This window comes from Talpa occidentalis, unplaced genomic scaffold (assembly GCF_014898055.3).
Source record: "Talpa occidentalis isolate TD23 unplaced genomic scaffold, MPIMG_talOcc4v2.1 talOcc4.16, whole genome shotgun sequence".
Lineage (NCBI taxonomy): Eukaryota > Metazoa > Chordata > Mammalia > Eulipotyphla > Talpidae > Talpa > Talpa occidentalis.
Window position 1 is genome coordinate 46,649,888 of NW_023601653.1, and position 19,714 is coordinate 46,669,601.

Here is a 19,714-nt window from a genome sequence, read left to right on the forward strand (position 1 = left end):
CATCATTCAGAGCCTAAAACCACTTAAATGATTTGTGTAATGACTACATTAGCAGTCATCGAATATTTGAATGAATTTAGATGGGCATATAGAAAGATTCTTCAGTCTAAGCTGCTGAATTTTCACATTACTTTCTAATGTATTTTAGTAAACAAGAAATTTATGAAGTCTAAGCATGAATGCTTTCTTGATGCCCAAATAAACTAGATTAAATATATTTGCAAGGAATTCTGACTTCAGGGAGAAAGAAATAGAATATGATCCTTGGCATAACAATGGGACAAGGGAAATTAAAAAATAAGAAGAATAAGAAGGCTTCAGCTCTTTTTAAAGATCTTCTTTAATACTTTTCTACAATGATCTCATTTCTTTATATGTGCTTTTAATGTCACTCAATTGTGATAACAATGTTCTAAAGAAACTTCCCTTTGGTGCAACAATAATGAAATAGCCTACCCTGAATCTTTGCTTTATCATTCTAGTAATCATTTCTAGAAGAGAAAGTCTGACTACCTGGATTCATTACTTGTAATATGCCAAATCCTGGTGACAGTTCAAATAACATAAAAATGACAAAAAAGAGCAAGACTATAATTAAAGTAGGTATAATGAAAATAAGAAAATGAAAATAGATTTTTATGAGATAAAATTTGAGAAATTTAGTAGACGTAATGTGGGAGGATTTCTTTCTTTAGAACAGAGGATATTTTGGTGTAAGATATTAATGAGAGAGAGGGAAGTCATTTCAAACATGCTACATTTGGGGTTGTGAGGTTACCAGAGGAATGTTTCTACTACTGAATAGAAAGTTTTTATACTGAGTTTGAAGCTGAGGATAAAAATCTGAGCCAGAGACCGAAATGGCAGGATGATTAATAGTTAATGGAATAGGAAAAAAAAATTCAGTTTTTTTTTAATTTAAAAATAATATCCAGGCAATAATAATATAGAAATACATGGAAGAATGAGGTAGAAAATGGAAAGTAATTTGAGGAGTGGATATCTCCCAGCATTGCTAGCTGATCTGAGGAAGGGGAGAAGATGACACTGGAGGAAGGCAGCTGAGAAGACATCGTCGGGAAGCTATGGAGAGCACTGAGTCACCAAAGGCAGGGAAGGAGAGGTCAAGGATGAAGCAGTATTAGAAGTTTGAGAGACGCAGGTTCAGACATTTGGTGGATGTGCTTGGCTGAGGAGCCAAAGGGGCGAAGCTACCATCTGAGAGATGGAAAGTTGAAATTGTTTCTTTTAGTAAGTTTCAATTTTCATGGAGAAGGACAAAAGCAATATGAACGTAGAAGTTACAGTGGAATAAGGAGCTTGAGGCATGTCCAGAAGGTTTTCTGAATAGCAATGGTAGGGGATGAAACCCGGCAATGAAAAAGCAGCTGCTTACAGACTCCTCTGAGACTGGATCTCACACATCGTGGGGGAGTCAGCCAGCATTATTGGATTTTCAAGCCGTGTTCAGCAGCCCAGACACAAGAAAGGACAAGACTTAAAATAACTGCAATGTGTGAGCTTAGCTTATTGTTGTTTTTTTCAATTTTAGCTATTGTACTACCTACTACCTCACATTTATTTACTGTTCTTTAATGAGAGGAAGAACAATAATGTATTTCAAATGATGTTTTAAAAGTTTTAACTTTAACAAATCAAGAAAATAATGTCAACACAAACATGATCTATAATGACTCTATTTGCCTTCTTTGTTGACTGTTAACAGAAACTAGAAATGATACTGACCTAAGATCTTCAGCTCCGCGTTGGCATAAATGGCTCCATGAGTGTTTTCAGCTATGCACTGGTACATTCCAGCATTGTCAAAAGTCACATCATATAGTCTCAATTCTCCTTTATGATACTGAAAAGAACACCAAATAAGACACATTCCCTTAAAAAACTTGAGTAGAAATGCCTCCATTTCAGTGTAGGCTTGGTTGTCTTTTATTTACATTATTTGTGCCACCACTGTTAACTCCTAAGTCGAGTGGAGTTGGGGTGTTCATGGCAGGGGGAGTGGCACCACTTACTCTTGTCTGATACATCCCACAGAGCTGAGAGTTCACCTTCTCCCTCCTGCCCAGCTAGGAGATTACAGTGAGAAGCCCCACTATTGCTACTTGTCCCTAGGGCCAAAGATAGGAGCCTGGCTCTTACCTCTATTTCTGTGGGTTCAGGAGAAGAGTGGCAAGAAAAAGAGGACAGTATCACGTAGTGGAGTTGGATGAGCAGGAAGAGGGTAAAATGTGGAAAAAGGGTGCCTCCCTGCTGGCGCAAGGGGTTGGTACACAATCTGAAGCTATCCGCTGCCACCGCAGCGTGAGTTTGATCCCCGTCCGGCCAGGGAAGAACCCACATGGTGTGGCAGACCTCTCCTGCCTCACCTACTGTTCCCCTCAGCAGTGTTTTTCCATCAGTCTGCCTGTTCTGTTCCCCACTCTTTCTCTGGTGGATCCTCTCACCCACACACCTCTGGCCTGTACTCCAGTTCTTGTATGCATAAATAGATAAATCTTTTTTTAAAAAAAGTGGAAAAAAGGAAAAAAATAAGGAGGAAGCGTGAGAGAGAACGGAGACATCAGATTACAGTAAGTTGTTTAGGCTGAAAGAAGCAACTTTATGTTCATTCTCGTTTGCTGTATTTAGTAGACATGGTGTTTCAGGGTTCTAGGTGTCCTTACTCTATTCCCACTCTTTCTAAATTTATCCCAGGACCACCTGGGGATGTTGCCTGATTATGGACTCCAGAATTATTGTATAAAGCACTTGAATGACACATACCGCATATCCATTTTTCAGCCATCGGATGCTGGGGATGGGCTTCCCTGTGGCCACACAAGGCCAGTAGAGGTCACTCCCTATATCCACTTCAGTGTCATTGATGTGTTCTACCCACTCTGGATACGCTAAACAAGAAAGAACATTGTATATGTAAAATGCAAGTTCCAACACAAGTCACAATTTCAAGGGTACAAACATTACCTGTAGTTGGGGTCCTGAAGAGTATACCAGATATTTTTTATGTCCGAAAACCAAGATTAGAGCCACTGGATTGCATTTCTATAGGTAAATTTTATCCTGCATTATAACAGCATGTGGTAACTATAATTCAAATCTTTTTTTTTTCTATTGGTGGACCATTTTTTGGGAGGTAAATTCATGAACAGCACTACAATTATTTGTCATTTTTCTAAGTCTTTCAAAATGACCACTAAAGTTCTAAAGAATTATCTCCATTTACTATGATACTCTCTTTTCTCTGTTTGGATAAAGTTGTAATCTCTTCCACTCCCTCGGGTATATGTTGCCTCTTAATGGATCTCTTGGCTAGTGGCCACTGTAATATCTTATTGCAGAACTAGAAAAAGGACTTGATAACTTAAATATCCATTCACTACTGGAAATTACATAGTAGCTATCATTGATAAAAATCTATGAGTCAATTAAATTGATTTCAACCTCATCAGTTGATCTAATCTAGTAGAACTTGCTAAGAGAGGAGAAAATGCTAGGAATTCCCTAAAAGAAAAAAATATTCTTCAATAAGATGCAAATTAATAATCAGATCATCTTCATGAATATTTAAATTGTTTGAGTAAGTCCAAATAGTTGTAGATAAATAAATATGTAACAAAATAAGTAGAAGAAGAAAATCTTGAGTGGAAGGTAGTATTTCATTTAATTTTCTTTGAAAATGAAAACTTTTATTATATTCACTATGGCAAAAGTAATTTATATATCTTGTTAGAGAATATTCAATGTGTATAAATAAATAGAACATAAAACATTTGTATAATCTCACTGAACTTTATCAACATTATGTTATATACATAATAGAGTGATAAATATTTTTATAATACATACAGCCTGCTTCAGTATATTTTTCAGTTATTGCATTTTCTCTGTAACATAGGAAGACAATTTTAAAAGCTGAATAACTATTAATTGATAGAAGTTTTATTTTTTATACAATCAAGTCAACACACAACACAGGAGTATCACTGCTTTCCTGCCATAACTTCACACAGATCACACAGAGATGCCACTTTCGAAAATATAATGAGAAGATATAATTGAATAAATTATTGAATCAGCTTGATATATTCTGTATATGGTTTAATTATGTAGCTTTCTGCTTGTTTGATTAGATCAAAAGATAAAACTTGGAGTGCCTCATTAGAAAAGAGAAAAAGTTCCCTTAAATTAACACCTATAAATATCAGCTGTCACCTTGATTCCTTTAAAGAATTAGAAATTAGTACAGAATTCACTCTTTTAAGAACCTGGGATACAGTTTCCTGGGGGTCTTACATATGATATGAATACAGTATGTACCTCAAGGTCAGAGAAAGTACTTCCTTTACCTATCCTTGCTCCTAGCATGGTGTCTACCACTGAGCAAATACCCAATACATGACTATCCACTCAATGATCTTGTCAAAGACTCAGGTGTATCTTCAATGGGACAGACAAGTTTCCAACTGTGGAGTATTAAAATGATCATTTCAGCCTGAAAATGTTCAAGTGTTTCTTCAAAGACAACATTTGATCCTCCCAAATATAAGTTTATTTTGATGTGTGATAACAAAACACTTGTGCCATAAAAATTGTGTCAAAGAGGGCCTCCCTGGTGGCCTAGGGGTTAAGTCTCAGCACTATCACCACTGTTGCCTGAGTTCATTCCCCAGCCAGGGAGCTGACCCACATGGAGCAGCAGACCTCTCCTGTCTCATCCACTGCTCCCCTCAACAGTGTATTTCAGTAAATCTGCCTGTTCTGCTCCCCACTATGTCTCTGCTGAATCTTCTCACCCCCTGTACCTCTGGCCTACACCCTAGTTCTTCTATCCCAAAGAAAAAAATCTTTAATTAAAAAAAAAAAAGAAGTGTTAAAAAAAATGTTCCCTTAAACCAAACTTCCTAAAAGTGTGACTCCTAAACTAATTTGTATAATTGCATTTCCTAGGAACTTCTAAACAGACCTTCTAAATCTGAAACTCTGAGGACCCAGAACCAGCAATCTACATTTTAATAAGCTTTCCAGGTAATTCTGGTGCTTGCATATTAAAGGCATAAATTAAGTCAGAATGCATAGGTTCTTCTACAAATGATAGCTATTCAAAAAAGAGGAAGATAAAGGTAGTAAATAAACTGTATCAATTGTATGTTCTGAAAATTATCAGGAACATCTTTGTCAATATATTGGTATTACTATGATACTAACAAGTGCATAACTTCTATAATTAATATTTATGACTTAATTAAATATAACACAAATATTTCATCCTTTTGTATAACATTCTATACATCACCGTTTTTCAACTGTTAATCTTTATATCCTAATTTTTTAAGTATGGGAATGTCTATAAATAAGATATTCATGAAATTTATATTAAACTAAAATACCCACCTTGAACATAAATTCTTGCTTGGTGTTTGTCCTTTCCTCTAATGTTCTCAGCCTCACATTCATATACCCCTTCATCTTCTAACTGAATATTGAAGATCTTGAGGACAGCCCCAGAGGTGCTAAGCTCAGCAGTGCTTGGCATTGGTTCTAGAACTTTCCGCCACCGGATATCAGGAACTGGACTTTAAATAGGAGATAATAAGAGTTAAGGGTCTACAATGCTTACAAAGCAATCACTTTATGCTTCTATTGGTAGTTACACATTCACATCACTTATTTCCTAAAATTGTACAAAAATTAATGCACTTCTATTATGTTAATGAAAAATGTCAGTATACTTACTTGCCAAGGGCAAAACACTCTAAAGTCACATTTTGGCCCATCAGTGCATATATGTCCTTGAACTGAACTACTATATCAGCAGGATATGGCTTTGTTGTTCCTAATATTAAGAGAAACACAAACACACAAATTATTAAGCAGAAAAGAGGCTTTTTTAACATTGTGATTTCTGTAAGATTAAAACTATTTCTTTTTTTTAATATTTTATTTTATATAATTCTTACATCATTTTTCATTTTTGCACAATGTATGCATTTTCATTTTGGTTATATTCCCCATACAATTGTACACCTCCCTTATTTTAACATTAGTCCTTCCTCTCCCCACCCATCCCCCCCCCCCCATAGTTTGTCTCTGGTTTATAGTTGCTTGTTGATTTTGATTTTTACTTTGTATTTAATCAGTCTTTTTCCTGGTCCCTTTTTTAGGTTTTCTAAAGTCCTGCTATGAGTGAGACTGTCCAGTATTTTTCTTTTTCTTTCTGGCTTATTTTGTTCTTTTTGATAGTTGTGTAACTACATGGTAATTGACTAAAAACTTCAATAAGTTTTTAAGGAGGATCTAATATGTGTAAAATATTTGCGCTGCGTATTTATGAAGGGTCACTCAGGCTGGAAGAGAAGAAAGGAAATGAGGTATAAGGAAAAGGGAAAAGAGGATGAAAAAGAAAGAGGACATAAGCAAAAAGAAGAAAGAAGTATCTAGGAGATGAAAGCAAAAAGAAAGAATGTTGAAAAGAGGAAGGGAAGAGAAATGAAGAAAAATGCTTATCAAGACATCACTGTTCTTATCAATGTAGACAATTAATTGAACTGATATCAGCTCTGAAAGATGTATCAGTTTCTTAATCATACAGGATAAGAAATAGGTTCACTGTTGCCAATGTATTCTTTGGGATCACACCATGAATTTTTGTACTTTAGCAATATATAATGCTAAAGACAAATTGATAGACAGTGTACTGAAATGAAGTCAAAAGAAAAATAAAATGTCTGAAAGAGTGACAGCCAAGGAGAACAGTATGAAGGGCCTAGGAAAATTTCAGCAAGGCTAGCATTTGAACTGGTCTGGTTCAGACAGAGAGAATAACATGATAATGCCTAAGGAGTATGTTGGGATTTACAAAGGCCTAGGAATTCAAATTACATTGAAGTAGATGTAATTGGATCTGAGCTTGAACCTACAATCTGGAAGGTTTACATGAAGCTGTAAAATTAAATATTTTGAGACCAATTTCCTTGATAGCCAATTAGCAATGGGTCGGGGCAAGAGAAGTCATATTACTCTTCTCTTTTATTTATTTGTTATTTTTTAAAGATTTATTTTATTTATTGATTTATGCATACAAGAATTGGGATGTAGGCCAGAGGTGGAGGGGTGAGAATATCCACCAGAGGCAGAGTGGGGAACAGAACAGGAGGATCTACTGAAATCCACTGTTGAGGGCAGCAGCAGGCCTGAGAGGTCTGATAGGAGAGGTCTGCTGTGCCATGTTGGTCAGCTCCCTGGCCAGGGATTGAACTCAAGCTACAGTGTCTGGCAATAGCTTGATAGCATTGAGACTTTAAGCCCTGTACCATCAGGGTGGCCCTTATCTTCAATTTAAGTAGAAGACCTTGTTGGTAATTTTAAGGGATGGAGCATGGAGAAGAGAAATATAGAAGAGAGTAAGAAATCTAAAGGAAGCTGTTTCATTCATACAGGCAAAACAGGCAAGGGTCTGAGCCAGGACATAGTCACAGTAAAACCAGAAAGGAAAGAATTAATATAAGTTGTATTTTAGGAGAACCATGAACATGCCCCGTGGATTGGTATTTTCTCAAATTATAGATTAAAATCCAATTCACTAGAATCCTCTGTGAAGCTGGTTCAGATTCCCAGGTCATACCCCAAGCCTGGTGATCATGTCTTAGGTTTGGACATTTTATCAAACTTTCAGTATGCTTACATACTAGTTGAGAACCCTTGGATTCACTGCCCTGATGATGGAAGAGACAAGTTGACTAAAATTCTATCCTAAGTTCATAGAAAAATGACAGTATTGCTAAATGAGATGAACACTAAAAGGTGAGGTTCAGAGGGAAGATAGCAGGAATGTATGGAATGTTTTGATCTTAACATCCTTGAGAACCTTCTGGGTGAAAAGTCCAGGGGGCAGCCTAACTACCAGCAAAGTTCTGGAAATGTGAATTTGGAGTCATCCTGATAGGATTATAGTTGAAAAGGTATAAACGGTGGAGAATATCTGGAAAGATCAGAAACTTAACAATGAAGATATAGTGAAGGACACCACATAGAATTTATCAGAGAAGTGGGAAGGAGATGAAAAATTGAGTCAGTGAAAGGAGTCAAGAGATGTATAATGTCATGCAGAAGGTTCATATAGAATCAAGACTCAAAGTGTCCTTTCAATTTAGTGAGTAAGTCATTTTGATCATTCAAAATTGTTTGCATTGAATATAAAAGAATATGCAGAGGGAAAAGAATTGAGGGCAGAGGATGAAAAATTAGAAGAGAGAGGAAGTAAGAGGTGAGGTGAACATTCAATATGAATCAAATGGGATGTAAACTAGAGCAACTGAGAGGAATTAGCTAGAACAGGAAGAGAAACACTCATTCCAACAAAAGAGAAAATAAAAGACAAATAAAATAACTGAATGTCTAGGGAGTAGTAGAAAATAATTAAGGATATTTTTATAAAATAGGTCCTCAAATCTGTGAAGTAATGGGTGGAAGTATTTCCTAAGTTTGGGAAGGGAAAAAAAGAGCCATAAAGTCAAAATGTATTAAACACCAGCCAGGTGACCCCTATCGTGAGGAGAGTAAAAAAAATGGGTCCATAGTAATAGGATGGCATTTCCCAACTGTCTTAACTCCTTAGGGACTACATAGTGACAGGAACCAAACTTAAATCTATCAGCAGGAAAACCAGTATTTCCTCAGAGACTTGAACTGCAAGTGATATGAGTGTAGCAGCAAGACTGGCAAAAATAATGTGAAGTGCTAAAATATATGATGATCTGATTCTCTCAGGGAATAGCACATCTAAAAAAGAAAGGTAGTTCCATGACTACTACGAAAAGACCAATCAAATATGTCAGGAGCCATGAAATATGGCTCCAAGGTAATAATACTCTCCACTAATTATTTACAATAGATGATCTATCTGTCTACCTACCTACCTACCTACCTATATTTGCATAATGTAAATAGTTCCTTAAAATACCAAAATAACCAACAGTCTTTTTTTCAGTAATTCTGTAATCACTGTAGTTGGTTTTGACCTAATCAGATGATCCCTTTGGTGAACTAAGAAATAGGAGTGCCCAGCAAACAAAAAGCAGAGGCTAAGGATTCCACTGGAACCAAAATACTGTTGTTTAGCTAAAGAACCAGTACACTGTACTCTGAACTAGAGTCTGCCAGTCCAGATTCAACTATCTATGGGTACCTTAATGACGCAAATCTTCTCTACTGAAAAAAGTTAAGGAAGGGTCTAAACTTTCAAAGTGTGTATTCTCTCTTTGCCAAGACTGAGCAGGTAGCTAATCTTCACAATGGTTGTTTATATATTTTTTCATTATTAGAAGTATGCCACAAGCAGACAAACTGGCAAAAACCAAGTGTAACAAATACTTACGTTCTGGTAGTGGAATGAGTGGGATAAATTTGCTGAACACACTCTTTGTAATAGAAGGGCTGGACACAAAGCATGAATAATTGCCTTTGTCTGATGCCTCCACATTTGCTATGTAGAGATTGCCATTCGTCTGAGACACAAATCTGCGTTTATCCATTGTGATAAATATAGGAAATTCATTTAGAAGCCAGCGGTAGCTAAGATCATCTAGGAGAAAATAATATCTACTAAATATTAAGATCTTCTCCAAAAGCAAAGATTTTCTTTTACAGTGACAAATCAAAACGAGACTGTTAATGAGAACGTGTTATAAATAGGCAAAGAACATGTTGGATGTAGGCAAGTTTTCTAAAAGTTACCATATTTTGAGTGAATATAAGTATGGTGTTAAGTACACCTATCTTTATCTCTAAATTAATTATTTTATGGTCTACTGATATTCTTACTTTTACTTTTTTTTGAATGGGCTAAATAGAAATCAGGGATCTTGCTTAGATCCTTTAACTCTTAAGTAGAATTGGGGTTCTGAGTCCAGGTCTAAATCCATTTTCCCTACTACTTCCCTATTTGATTTTATTTAAAAAAAAATCAATTACCAGTCATACTGTGGATTTATATCCTTTTCTTTTAGTATTTGCATTTTAAATTATAGATTTGTAAATGAGTTTGCATAACCTGTTCTGCCACATTGGAAAGTGGAGACCACAGAAACAGAGAAAGTCACATTACTGACTTTCTTGAGTAATAGGAAGTACATAGCACACGGCAACTCAACCACAGGAACTTCCTTTGGCTGAACATACTGGCTACTTAGGCCAATCGTTGCATTTCCTCATTAATTTTCTGCCTTTCATACAGTTTTCCTTTTCTATCTCCCCTCCCACCTTAGAGAATAGCTCCCTAGAAATTACATACAATAGCAACACACAAGAGAAACACAGGGCAGTGCATACTTCTCAATCACAAAAGGCTGTTCCCCTTTAAAACCTCAGCCAGGGGAGGACAATCGCAAGTAGGAAAATCACAAGAAGGAACTATTAGGTTAAGTTAGAATTTAGAGGTGAGATGGTGGAAGGTCAAGATCTTTTTAAGGTGAAATGATTTGGGGTTGACATGCTTTAGGAAACTCAATGTAACTGGTTAATACTGTAACAAGGGGGTAAGAAAGAAAGCCAACTCTGAAAAATTAAAAGAACTGCACACTGTATAAATCCAACATGATTGGAAATAATAATCCAGGATATTCCATTTAGATTAGCTATGTAATTTTCTCCAACAATATGCACGACCAGGAAAGTGAGTAAAAATTATTTTCTTTTTTAATCTTTACTTTTTAATTATAGAAGACAGTATATTTTAATTGTCAAAAATAGAAAATACAGATCAAGTTGAAAGGAGAAAGAAAATTAAAACACCATCATCCTCCAATTCAGTTATCATCATTAGCATATATCTTTTTAGATATGTATGTGTTTGAATGATTCTATTATTTTAATTGTTATCCTTATGCTTAGTTAAGAGCAGGTAAAATCTGCAGAAGAATCAAGGTGGGAAGGATTGTAATGGGCTTCTTAAATTGTTGAAATTTGATTCTTCGAATTGCACAAGAAATAATCTTTGATCTGAAATGATATTTATAGCACATTTTAAAAAGGCTGTTAGCTTATTTGAACTAGAAAAAAAAATCCTATTGTCACTTCAAAAGAAAACCAGTATTTTTGCAAAAAAATATGATCATAGTTAAATTCTAAAAAATAAATAAGTCAGGAAAGTATAGATTTTCTCAGAGAAAAAATGCAATTTATTTAACTATAGGATGCTTTCAAAATACCATATACAACAAAATGCATTCAGAATAGTCTGGATTCTCCTTAGTTACATGAATATGGAAACCTGCATTTTAATTCTAGACCAAAGATGATTTTAACCAGGTTATTTTAATCATTCTATTACTCATATTCTCTAAAATTAAGACATTTCCCTGCACCCACTCATCAGGGATATGTGAAAAGGAACAAGATATTTAATATCTGAAACTTTAAGAGAGAAAAACTAGGTCAAAGAAGTCATTGTGATGATGTTTGTATGAACATGAGTCTTGAACTATAGGGCAATTGTTCTGGCGGATTTAATGTTCAGTGTTGATTCTTCCATATACTAATTTAACACATAAAGAGTACTTTCTATGTGCCACTGTTTAGATAGATTGTTTACGATATATTTGGTCTTCCCCATGTGGTACCCGTAACATAAATCTAAATTTAACAAATTCTAGCCTACTGGTAAGTCATTCACTTAGACAAAATAATTGCAATATGTTAGAAGCCATCATCTCCCACTGAAACAAAGGTGAGAATTGCTATTGCTATTCTTTAAACAAGGATATGAAAATTCAGCTAGGTTAGTTGAGTTGCCCAAGCTCCTACAGCAGAAATGACTTCCTAACTTCCTTCTCCACCTCACTACTTCCAAAACTACACCATAATTGGTTTACCAGTTGCCCTGATTCCCCAACCCAGTCTCACAGGAACCCAATCTGTCTTCCCTGCCCTGTGCATATGGCACCAATTGTGAAAAAGCCAACACTTTCTTCATAGCCTTGTTGAGTGTCTTAAATAATAAATTACTATGAATTACTATTTTAAGAAAAATAAATGCCAGCACCTGTTTCAGAAACATTTTTATTGATAAATGTCTGATATTTCTTTCCTTTGCCTCAAGAGAGTCTGGAGCATGTGGCAGGGGAATTTTGTTTTGGTGAACTGCAATGCATTTGGTGAGTTTCATTGTATTACTTTGAAATATATCACCCATCTAACATTGCTAAATAATGTATATTTCTCTTGAAATACTTTATTATTCCCCGGATGAATAGATTTGTGTGCTTTCTTTTTTAACTAATCCCAAAAGAACATAATTTCCCTACACTAACAAAATCACGATAGCTTCTGGTTAGTGCTTTGATACCAACAGTAAGCTATTAACGAATGCTATTTAGAAAGAAATATACACCAAGTTATACCATGGAATCATGTATTTCCTGCCATGCCCTTCCATTTGAGTCTATTTTTGTGATGATCTCTCTACTGAGATTCATTCAAGGTCATATACAACATACTAGCAGTTTTCTTAAAAGTATTCCCACTTGCTAATTTTAAAATTCATGCACAAGTTTATTATTAGGTATTCTGTATTTTTGTCAGTAGGATACCCCTTTTGAATGACAGACTTTTTCTTTATTCTCTCTCACAATGTACATATGTATGATTCATATTTTGTGAAATGTGGTAACTCAATTTCTGTTTGTTGTACTGATAGAAAATGAACTGAAAATAAAACATTTTTTTTTTGAGAATCAAGTTGTTTAGGAAATTTTTATCCTTCCTAGTTTTAATCTAGCAATATCTAGCATGCTGTATCTTTTAGATATCAATGTTAGGTAAATTTTCCTATTTGCTCACTGAGGTATTTCTTTGGCAAAAACCATTTCTGGTACAGAGCAAGTGCTCCTAAGTTTTTCTCAGTGAATATATGATGGAATAAGGATTATTCAGTGTTCAATGTGGTCAAATACAGCCATTCACTATCTATGACCATTTACTCTGTGGGAAATGCTATGAAGATAAGGAGATTTTGTAGATTGTTTTGGCAGTTCTCATGGAAATTACTATTCTCATTGAAAGGCTGTAACGAAATTTTGAATTCATATGTTCATCTTATATTTATCAATTAATAGTATTTCTCCTATCATTAGAGAGAAAATTATAAACATTTGTTATATAGAGAACCAGAATTCATATATATAATAAATAGAATATATAGCTGTGTGTGGTTGTGTATATATATACATACATATATATGTATATATGTGTATATATAAATATATATATATAATACATACTAGGTTAATGTGTTCTCCAAAATGACCTACAATAAGCACAAAGAATCACTCCCCATGGAAGGTCACTTTATGACTTTTTTTTTTCATAGAAGAACTGGGGTGTAGGCCAGAGGTGCAGGGGGTGAGAAGGTTCAGCAGAGATAGAGTGGGGAGCAGACAGGCAGATCCACTGAAATCCACTGCTGAGGGGAGCAGTGGGCGAGATAGGAGAGGTCTACTGTGCCCTATGTGGGTCAGTTCCATGGCCGGGGATTGAACTCAGGCCACACAGGTGAGACCGGTGAGACTTAACCCCTAGGCCACCAGGGAGGCTCATGACATATTATTAAACTATAAGAATATAAAACATTTTCAGTGGGAAAAGTGGTATTTATGTACTACTTTGAAAAGACATTTGATAAATAAAACAAGTGAAAATTAATGAAGGTGTATGAAGTGTTTATCTTTTAATTAGCATGTTGATGACTTTTATTTTAGTCATATCAAATTACAGAAAACATGTATGCAGAAACTGAGTTTCATAACAGATGACACTTAATTTAATTCTGTTTCTAAATTGGGTCATTCTTCTTACAGATTGGTGATCCCAAAGACATTAATAAGTTATTATGTCTTCATCCCTTTCTAATGTTTAATTACAACTCACAGTATACTGTAGATGTTAAATTGTTAATAATATGATTGATTATCTATCACTCCTTGGTACTATTCTATTTCAGGACTAATTTGAAGGAAATCAATCACATTTTCTCCTGTACAACAGGAATTTTAATAAGGAAATTATCAAACATATATTGTTTATAAACTGAAATGATCATAGAAATTTATAATTAAGGTCAAGTGACAAAAAAAGCCAAGAGATGTCTTTAAACACTAGTAAGTGATGCATTATAAGGCTGAGCAAAGAATTAGTCTCATTAAACTATAAGCATACTGTTATCATCAAGAAAAGGAAAACTGGCCATTTCATTTCACAGATGCTGCAGTCATAGAGGGTAAATTTACCTGGAAAATGGTATGGAGGGTCACAGAGAAGGACCATTCCTTTCCCTTCTTTCACTTTGACCTCAGGACGTTCCTCGGGCGGAAATGGATCAAGATCTAATTATGAAAGCGAGAAGGAAAACGTTCATTCTCTGGTCAACAGAAAGACACTAAAGCTTACCTTTCAGTCACTGGCTCACTCTTGGATACAGAACTTCTCAGTCAGTTTGGTGAAGCCTAATAAGCAAGTTTAGTTCCTACTTCACACACTGGAGCTTGCAACGCATTCTAGGGAGTTCTGGGGTGAACTCAAGCCCGTGGGTACTGGTAGCAGGAGAGATATTGGTTATCGGTCTGCACAGCTATTTGCAGATTACAAATAGCCTCAACTCCTGTTTCAGATTTAGGAAATCTCAGAAAGGATACCTGGAAACCCTAATGGGCTCAGACAAAATCAATGATCTACCAAAGCTAAGTGAAGAGGAATGACTTAGAGCAACAGACTCATTTGGAAGGTTTATTTCCTTTCCTGAGGGAGCATCCAATGTTGACAAGGAAAAAGGATCAAAGGCAGAATGCTAACTGATGTCACCAGTGCCTTGGCCCTTATCACATTCTGGCTCTTCCTCAATTCTAAGTTCCCTTTTTCTCTTCTTTATTTTTGGAAATTACATTTTTTGAGTTCCTTTATACATTCCTATTTATTATTTTTAATATTTTAATATTTATTTATTTATTTATGCATAGAAGAACTAGAGTGCAGGCCAGAGGTATAGGGGTTTGCGTAAGAGAATTCAGCAGAGACAGAGTAGGGACCAGAACAAGGGGATCTGCTGAAATCCACTGCTGAGGGGAATAGCGTGGAAGCCAGGAGAGGTATGGTGGGTCATGTGGGTCAGTTCCCTGGATGATGATTGAACTCAGGCTGTAGTAGTGATAATGCTGAGACTTAACCCCTGGACCAACAGGAAGGCCCCCCACCATACACTTCTGTTTAATTCTTCATTTGTTTTACAAATGCTTATTCTGTTTCAGTCCAGCCTCAGTTCTTTTCCCCATCTGTAATCAGTACTCAAATCTTAACATCTAATTTTTATTTTTCTCTGTATGTTGAATATCTCTGAAAAGTCATCATTCTAATTGCTAACTTTCTACAGAGAACTCTTCAAACTGACGTCTCCAGCCCTCATGCTTTACTTGAATGCCAGACCTCTCCTCAAATACTAAACTGACATTTTCACTTGGATGATATAATGTCACCATAAATCTGCATGTACAATGGCCACTTAAATACTTCCTCCCACCCTAACAATTAGTTACTGACTTCCAATCCATTTTTAGAGACAGCAGGATATGTCTGCCTTTGACTAGATTTTTTTCTTAAAAATACTTAAGGTTTCTTTCCTTTAGTGCATGCATTCTGTCAATTTTATCTTCAAGGTCTATTTTTATATTTTACATTTCAACTGTTACCACAACAAATTAATCGGACTACTCTCCCTGACACCATTCATTCTTGCTTGGTCACCACAGCATGCATCCTCCTAAAACATCATTTTCATCTTATTTTTCATTTGCAAAGAGTTAAATGCTGATTTATAAAATCCCATACTGGAGATCATCTAACCCAATCCCTTACCCAATGTGCAATCCACTTTCACAAGAACCACAAACTTTCAGTTTTGCAGTGTTTCTCAATATTTTTTCATTATTGCCCCCATAAGGAGACAATTTTAATTTAATATAAACCCTAGAAAACTTAAGTAATGAACCTTTCATTTAATTTATTCCTAATAACAGAAATTGAATAATAAGAACTACAAATTTGTTGGGTAGGGTTGAGTTTTGGAACGTCACAAACTATTCTGTTGTAATCTAAGCTAGTTTCTCCCCCCAAGAATCAAGATTCACCCCCAAGAGGATGATAATTACCCCCACTGAGAATGTATGATATACTACTTTCATTGATGCTAGTTTTTAGAAAAATATTCAAGATGTTTCAGAAGCTTTTTCTGATGTTGTGCTCTTTAGAGATTATTTTCTTCCTACAAAACTAAAGCCCACTGATCTTACAAGATCCACCTCATCTATGATCCTTTTTTCTCACTTTTTTCTTTTTATTTTTGTGTAGAAGAACTGGGGTTCAGTCCAGCGGTACAGGGGATGAGACGAATCACCAGAGACAGAGTAGGGAGCAGAACAGGCGGATTAACTGAAATCCACTGCTGAGGGGAGCAGCAAGCAAGACAGGAGAGGTCTGCTGCACCATGTGTGTCAGCTCCCTGGTCGGGGACTGAACTCAGGCCTTAAGGGTGACAGTGCTGACACTTAACCCCTATGCCACCAGGGAGGCTCTCACTTTCTTTTTGTCTTTCTCTTCTTGCTGCAATTTTATGGTAACATCTAATATTTGTTTCCCCATAAAAACAACTGCTCTTTTTCAAGTTTCAACTACTTACATCCAAAACTCAGGGTAGCTTCAATGCTTCTGACCATCCCGTAGCTATTTGATGCTAAACAGTAATATATTCCAGCATCCTTTTGTTTGTCAGGGTTGTTGATGACAAGATTTCCTCCCACCATACTGTAGCGATCACTTGTTAGATCAACATCCCCATTATTCATTCTCCATCTGTGAAAAAAACAGACGAATGTCCTATCAGGAAATCTGCAAACGGTGCACTGGACTACCATGGTTCTAAAATAATAAGGGCACAGCTCCACATGAGGTCAGATGATTAAGTAGATGACTCAGAGTAGTTATTCCTTCACATCCTATAATTTCACATCTCTCAGCCCACAATTGATAATTTAGATCAAGGACATAAAGGCAAAGGTTCAAGTACATAAAATATCTCCTGCACTTTGCATGAGGCATCCCAAAGGACAAATAGTTCATTGGCTTTAGTTCCATAAATTGGTTTCTTAGCAGCTATTCATGGATTGTAAACAATAACCATCTAGGTACTAGTTATATTTATGCAAATACAGATATGCTGCATCAAATATAAAATGCAAACTTCAGTAGACATGAAACATAAAATATCAATTTCTGGCTCAAAATATCAAAATAACCTTTCAATAAAATAAACAAATTAAAATTAGGGCTTTGCTCAGCAAATGGCACATTCTAACCACTAGGAACCAGTCATGAACTTGAAAATGATAAAAATCAATTGGAACTTTCATTTCTAAGCCACACATACACTATTGCAGCTAGTGTTATGGGACCTGGGGAACAATAAGTTGACTAGAAACAGGAATCTAATATTCTTAGTGATATGACAATAAAAATGCATGTAGAAAATTGTTTTTATTTAAGCTGCAAACCTGTATAATTCTATAATCATTTTATATCAGGGTTTATCCATAGGGGTCCATATCTTCAACAACGTCTTAAAACAAGAACCATCATCAAATAGCAGACTCCAATTTCATCACTCACTGCCTGATATGTTTCTGATTGGGATAAGAATCTTACCCAAAAGACCTAATTAGTTAATATTGCCATGAGTAAGAAAAGAGCACAGAACATGCCATAAGTATAAAACTACTGGTGAGTGATAAATTGTATGATTATCAATGTTAGTCTGGCTTAGCCTGGATATTAAGTACATTTTTTTAAAACTTCAAGATTCTTCTTTTACATTTTTTAATATATATATATATATATATATATATATATATATATATATAAAAACATCGTTGTTCATTTTTGTGCAATTTTTTTTTACTGCTAAATACAAACAATCTTCATAAAATAATTAAACATCTACTCAGCCCTTCTCTCCCTGGGGACTTCAGTAGTGTGTAGCCTGTGAGAAGGAATTGGGGATGTATTTAACAAGAAAAGATATTCTCCTATTTTTTTTTAAATTTGGCAAGAACACTTAAGAATAGGAGACCTATTTATCGCTTATATAGTCAAACTTGTAGAAGCAAAGAATTAGGTTGTTGGCTGCCCGAAACTGGTAGGAGGGGAACTAGAGCTCTTAATCAGTGTGCATAAAATTTTAGTCATGCAAATTATGCTTTTTACTCACTGCAGGGTGGAGGTGGTGGTGGCAGTGGTGGTACCTCTTTTGTTGTCTCTATTCTAGCCAGGAGCTGATTTGTTGAGGTCCCATGTGTAAATTTCAGGGACAGAGTATACCAGAATAAGCATCACTAAAATGGCTTTTCAGATGCTATCCACCTATCTATATAGGTACACACTGGAAGTCATCCAACCTGTATTTCACTCCTTCATCAGACGCACTAGCTTTGGAGCAAGTCGACTGACTTACAAAGGACCCAGCTTCCTTTTCTATAAACTTATGAGCATGGATAAGGTCTCCTCCACAGCCCTATTACTTCCACTAATCCATAGCCATGAGTGTGTGCGTAGAGTACCATGAAGTAAAGGGTCAAGGTTGAAATAATTGATCAAATATTTTTAGAATAAATATGTATTTTACATTTCATAAAATATCTTATGACCCAAGGACAAAATTGAAACAATAAAAATAATTTCAAATGAATGGTCATTTGTATGGCAATTCATATTTTGTTTTAAGAATAATTTTGCAGCTGTTGCCAGAGGCAAAAGAATATGACCTCAGTAGAATAAAATGGGGCAAAGGGGCATTCTGTTTGATAATTTTTTACAATAGAAAGTTATTTTTCTACCCAGGGGGAAAAAATCTACTATCAAAACCAACATTGTTAAATGACAACCTTCAATTAAGTCAGGTGACATTAAAATACTAAAGTCCCAATTTTCCCATCAATCATTTGCTTTGTCTTCATGGTGCCATTTCACAGGTGAAATTCAAATCGATTGGCATTTGGTTAATTTTTCTTTTACACTTTTCATCACATTAGAAACTGCAGCTATCTTTTCCTAACTATCTGGAACAGAAAAATTCATTGTAACTTTATATAAATTTATTTTTTATAACATATATATAAGCATCCTAGAAAATCAGGAAAACAAGTTTATAAAGATTGTTCACTAGGTAGATACAGTTAAGAAATTTTCTGTGTTATCTGGAATATAGATTTAAAACTAATGAAAAGTGGTGTTTTCTACAATTTTTCATGGAAGTTCTTTAAATGTAGCTAATACAGAAATTAGCTAATATAGCTAATATAGAAATATAGAAATATAGCTAATATAGAAATACATTGTAGATTATTTGTAGGTGTGAGTTATTCAAGCTTTGCATACAAGAACACTTAATACAGAAATGAGTATATTAAACTGGGTATAATTTTCATATAATCTTTTGCATGCTTAATAGCATACTGGCATTATCTGTGCTATCAGTAGTGGCTGAATTTTGGGATATATTTAAGAAAACCTATTATTTATGTGGCTATTAGGCAATTTTTTAAATTAACTTGTATACCAGTATTTTTGTTAATGTCCCTGGACTTTGCTGAAAGCCTTATAT

General features: G+C 35.2%; 1 protein-coding gene across 6 annotated transcripts in view; it reads right to left on the bottom strand.

Moving 5' to 3' along the window:
- Nucleotides 1-19,714, bottom strand: part of CNTN1 (contactin 1) — a 397,546-nt gene that overhangs the window by 153,300 nt on the left and 224,532 nt on the right. For all 6 annotated transcript variants that reach the window (XM_037514140.2, XM_054696300.1, XM_054696297.1 and 3 more), the window contains 7 exons: nucleotides 16,739-16,911; nucleotides 14,301-14,396; nucleotides 9,395-9,601; nucleotides 5,755-5,854; nucleotides 5,413-5,594; nucleotides 2,785-2,909; nucleotides 1,747-1,864 (listed from right to left, as the gene is read on the bottom strand). In XM_037514140.2, the coding sequence (XP_037370037.1) occupies nucleotides 1,747-1,864; nucleotides 2,785-2,909; nucleotides 5,413-5,594; nucleotides 5,755-5,854; nucleotides 9,395-9,601; nucleotides 14,301-14,396; nucleotides 16,739-16,911 (1,001 nt within the window). The remainder of the gene's footprint in view (nucleotides 1-1,746; nucleotides 1,865-2,784; nucleotides 2,910-5,412; nucleotides 5,595-5,754; nucleotides 5,855-9,394; nucleotides 9,602-14,300; nucleotides 14,397-16,738; nucleotides 16,912-19,714) is intronic.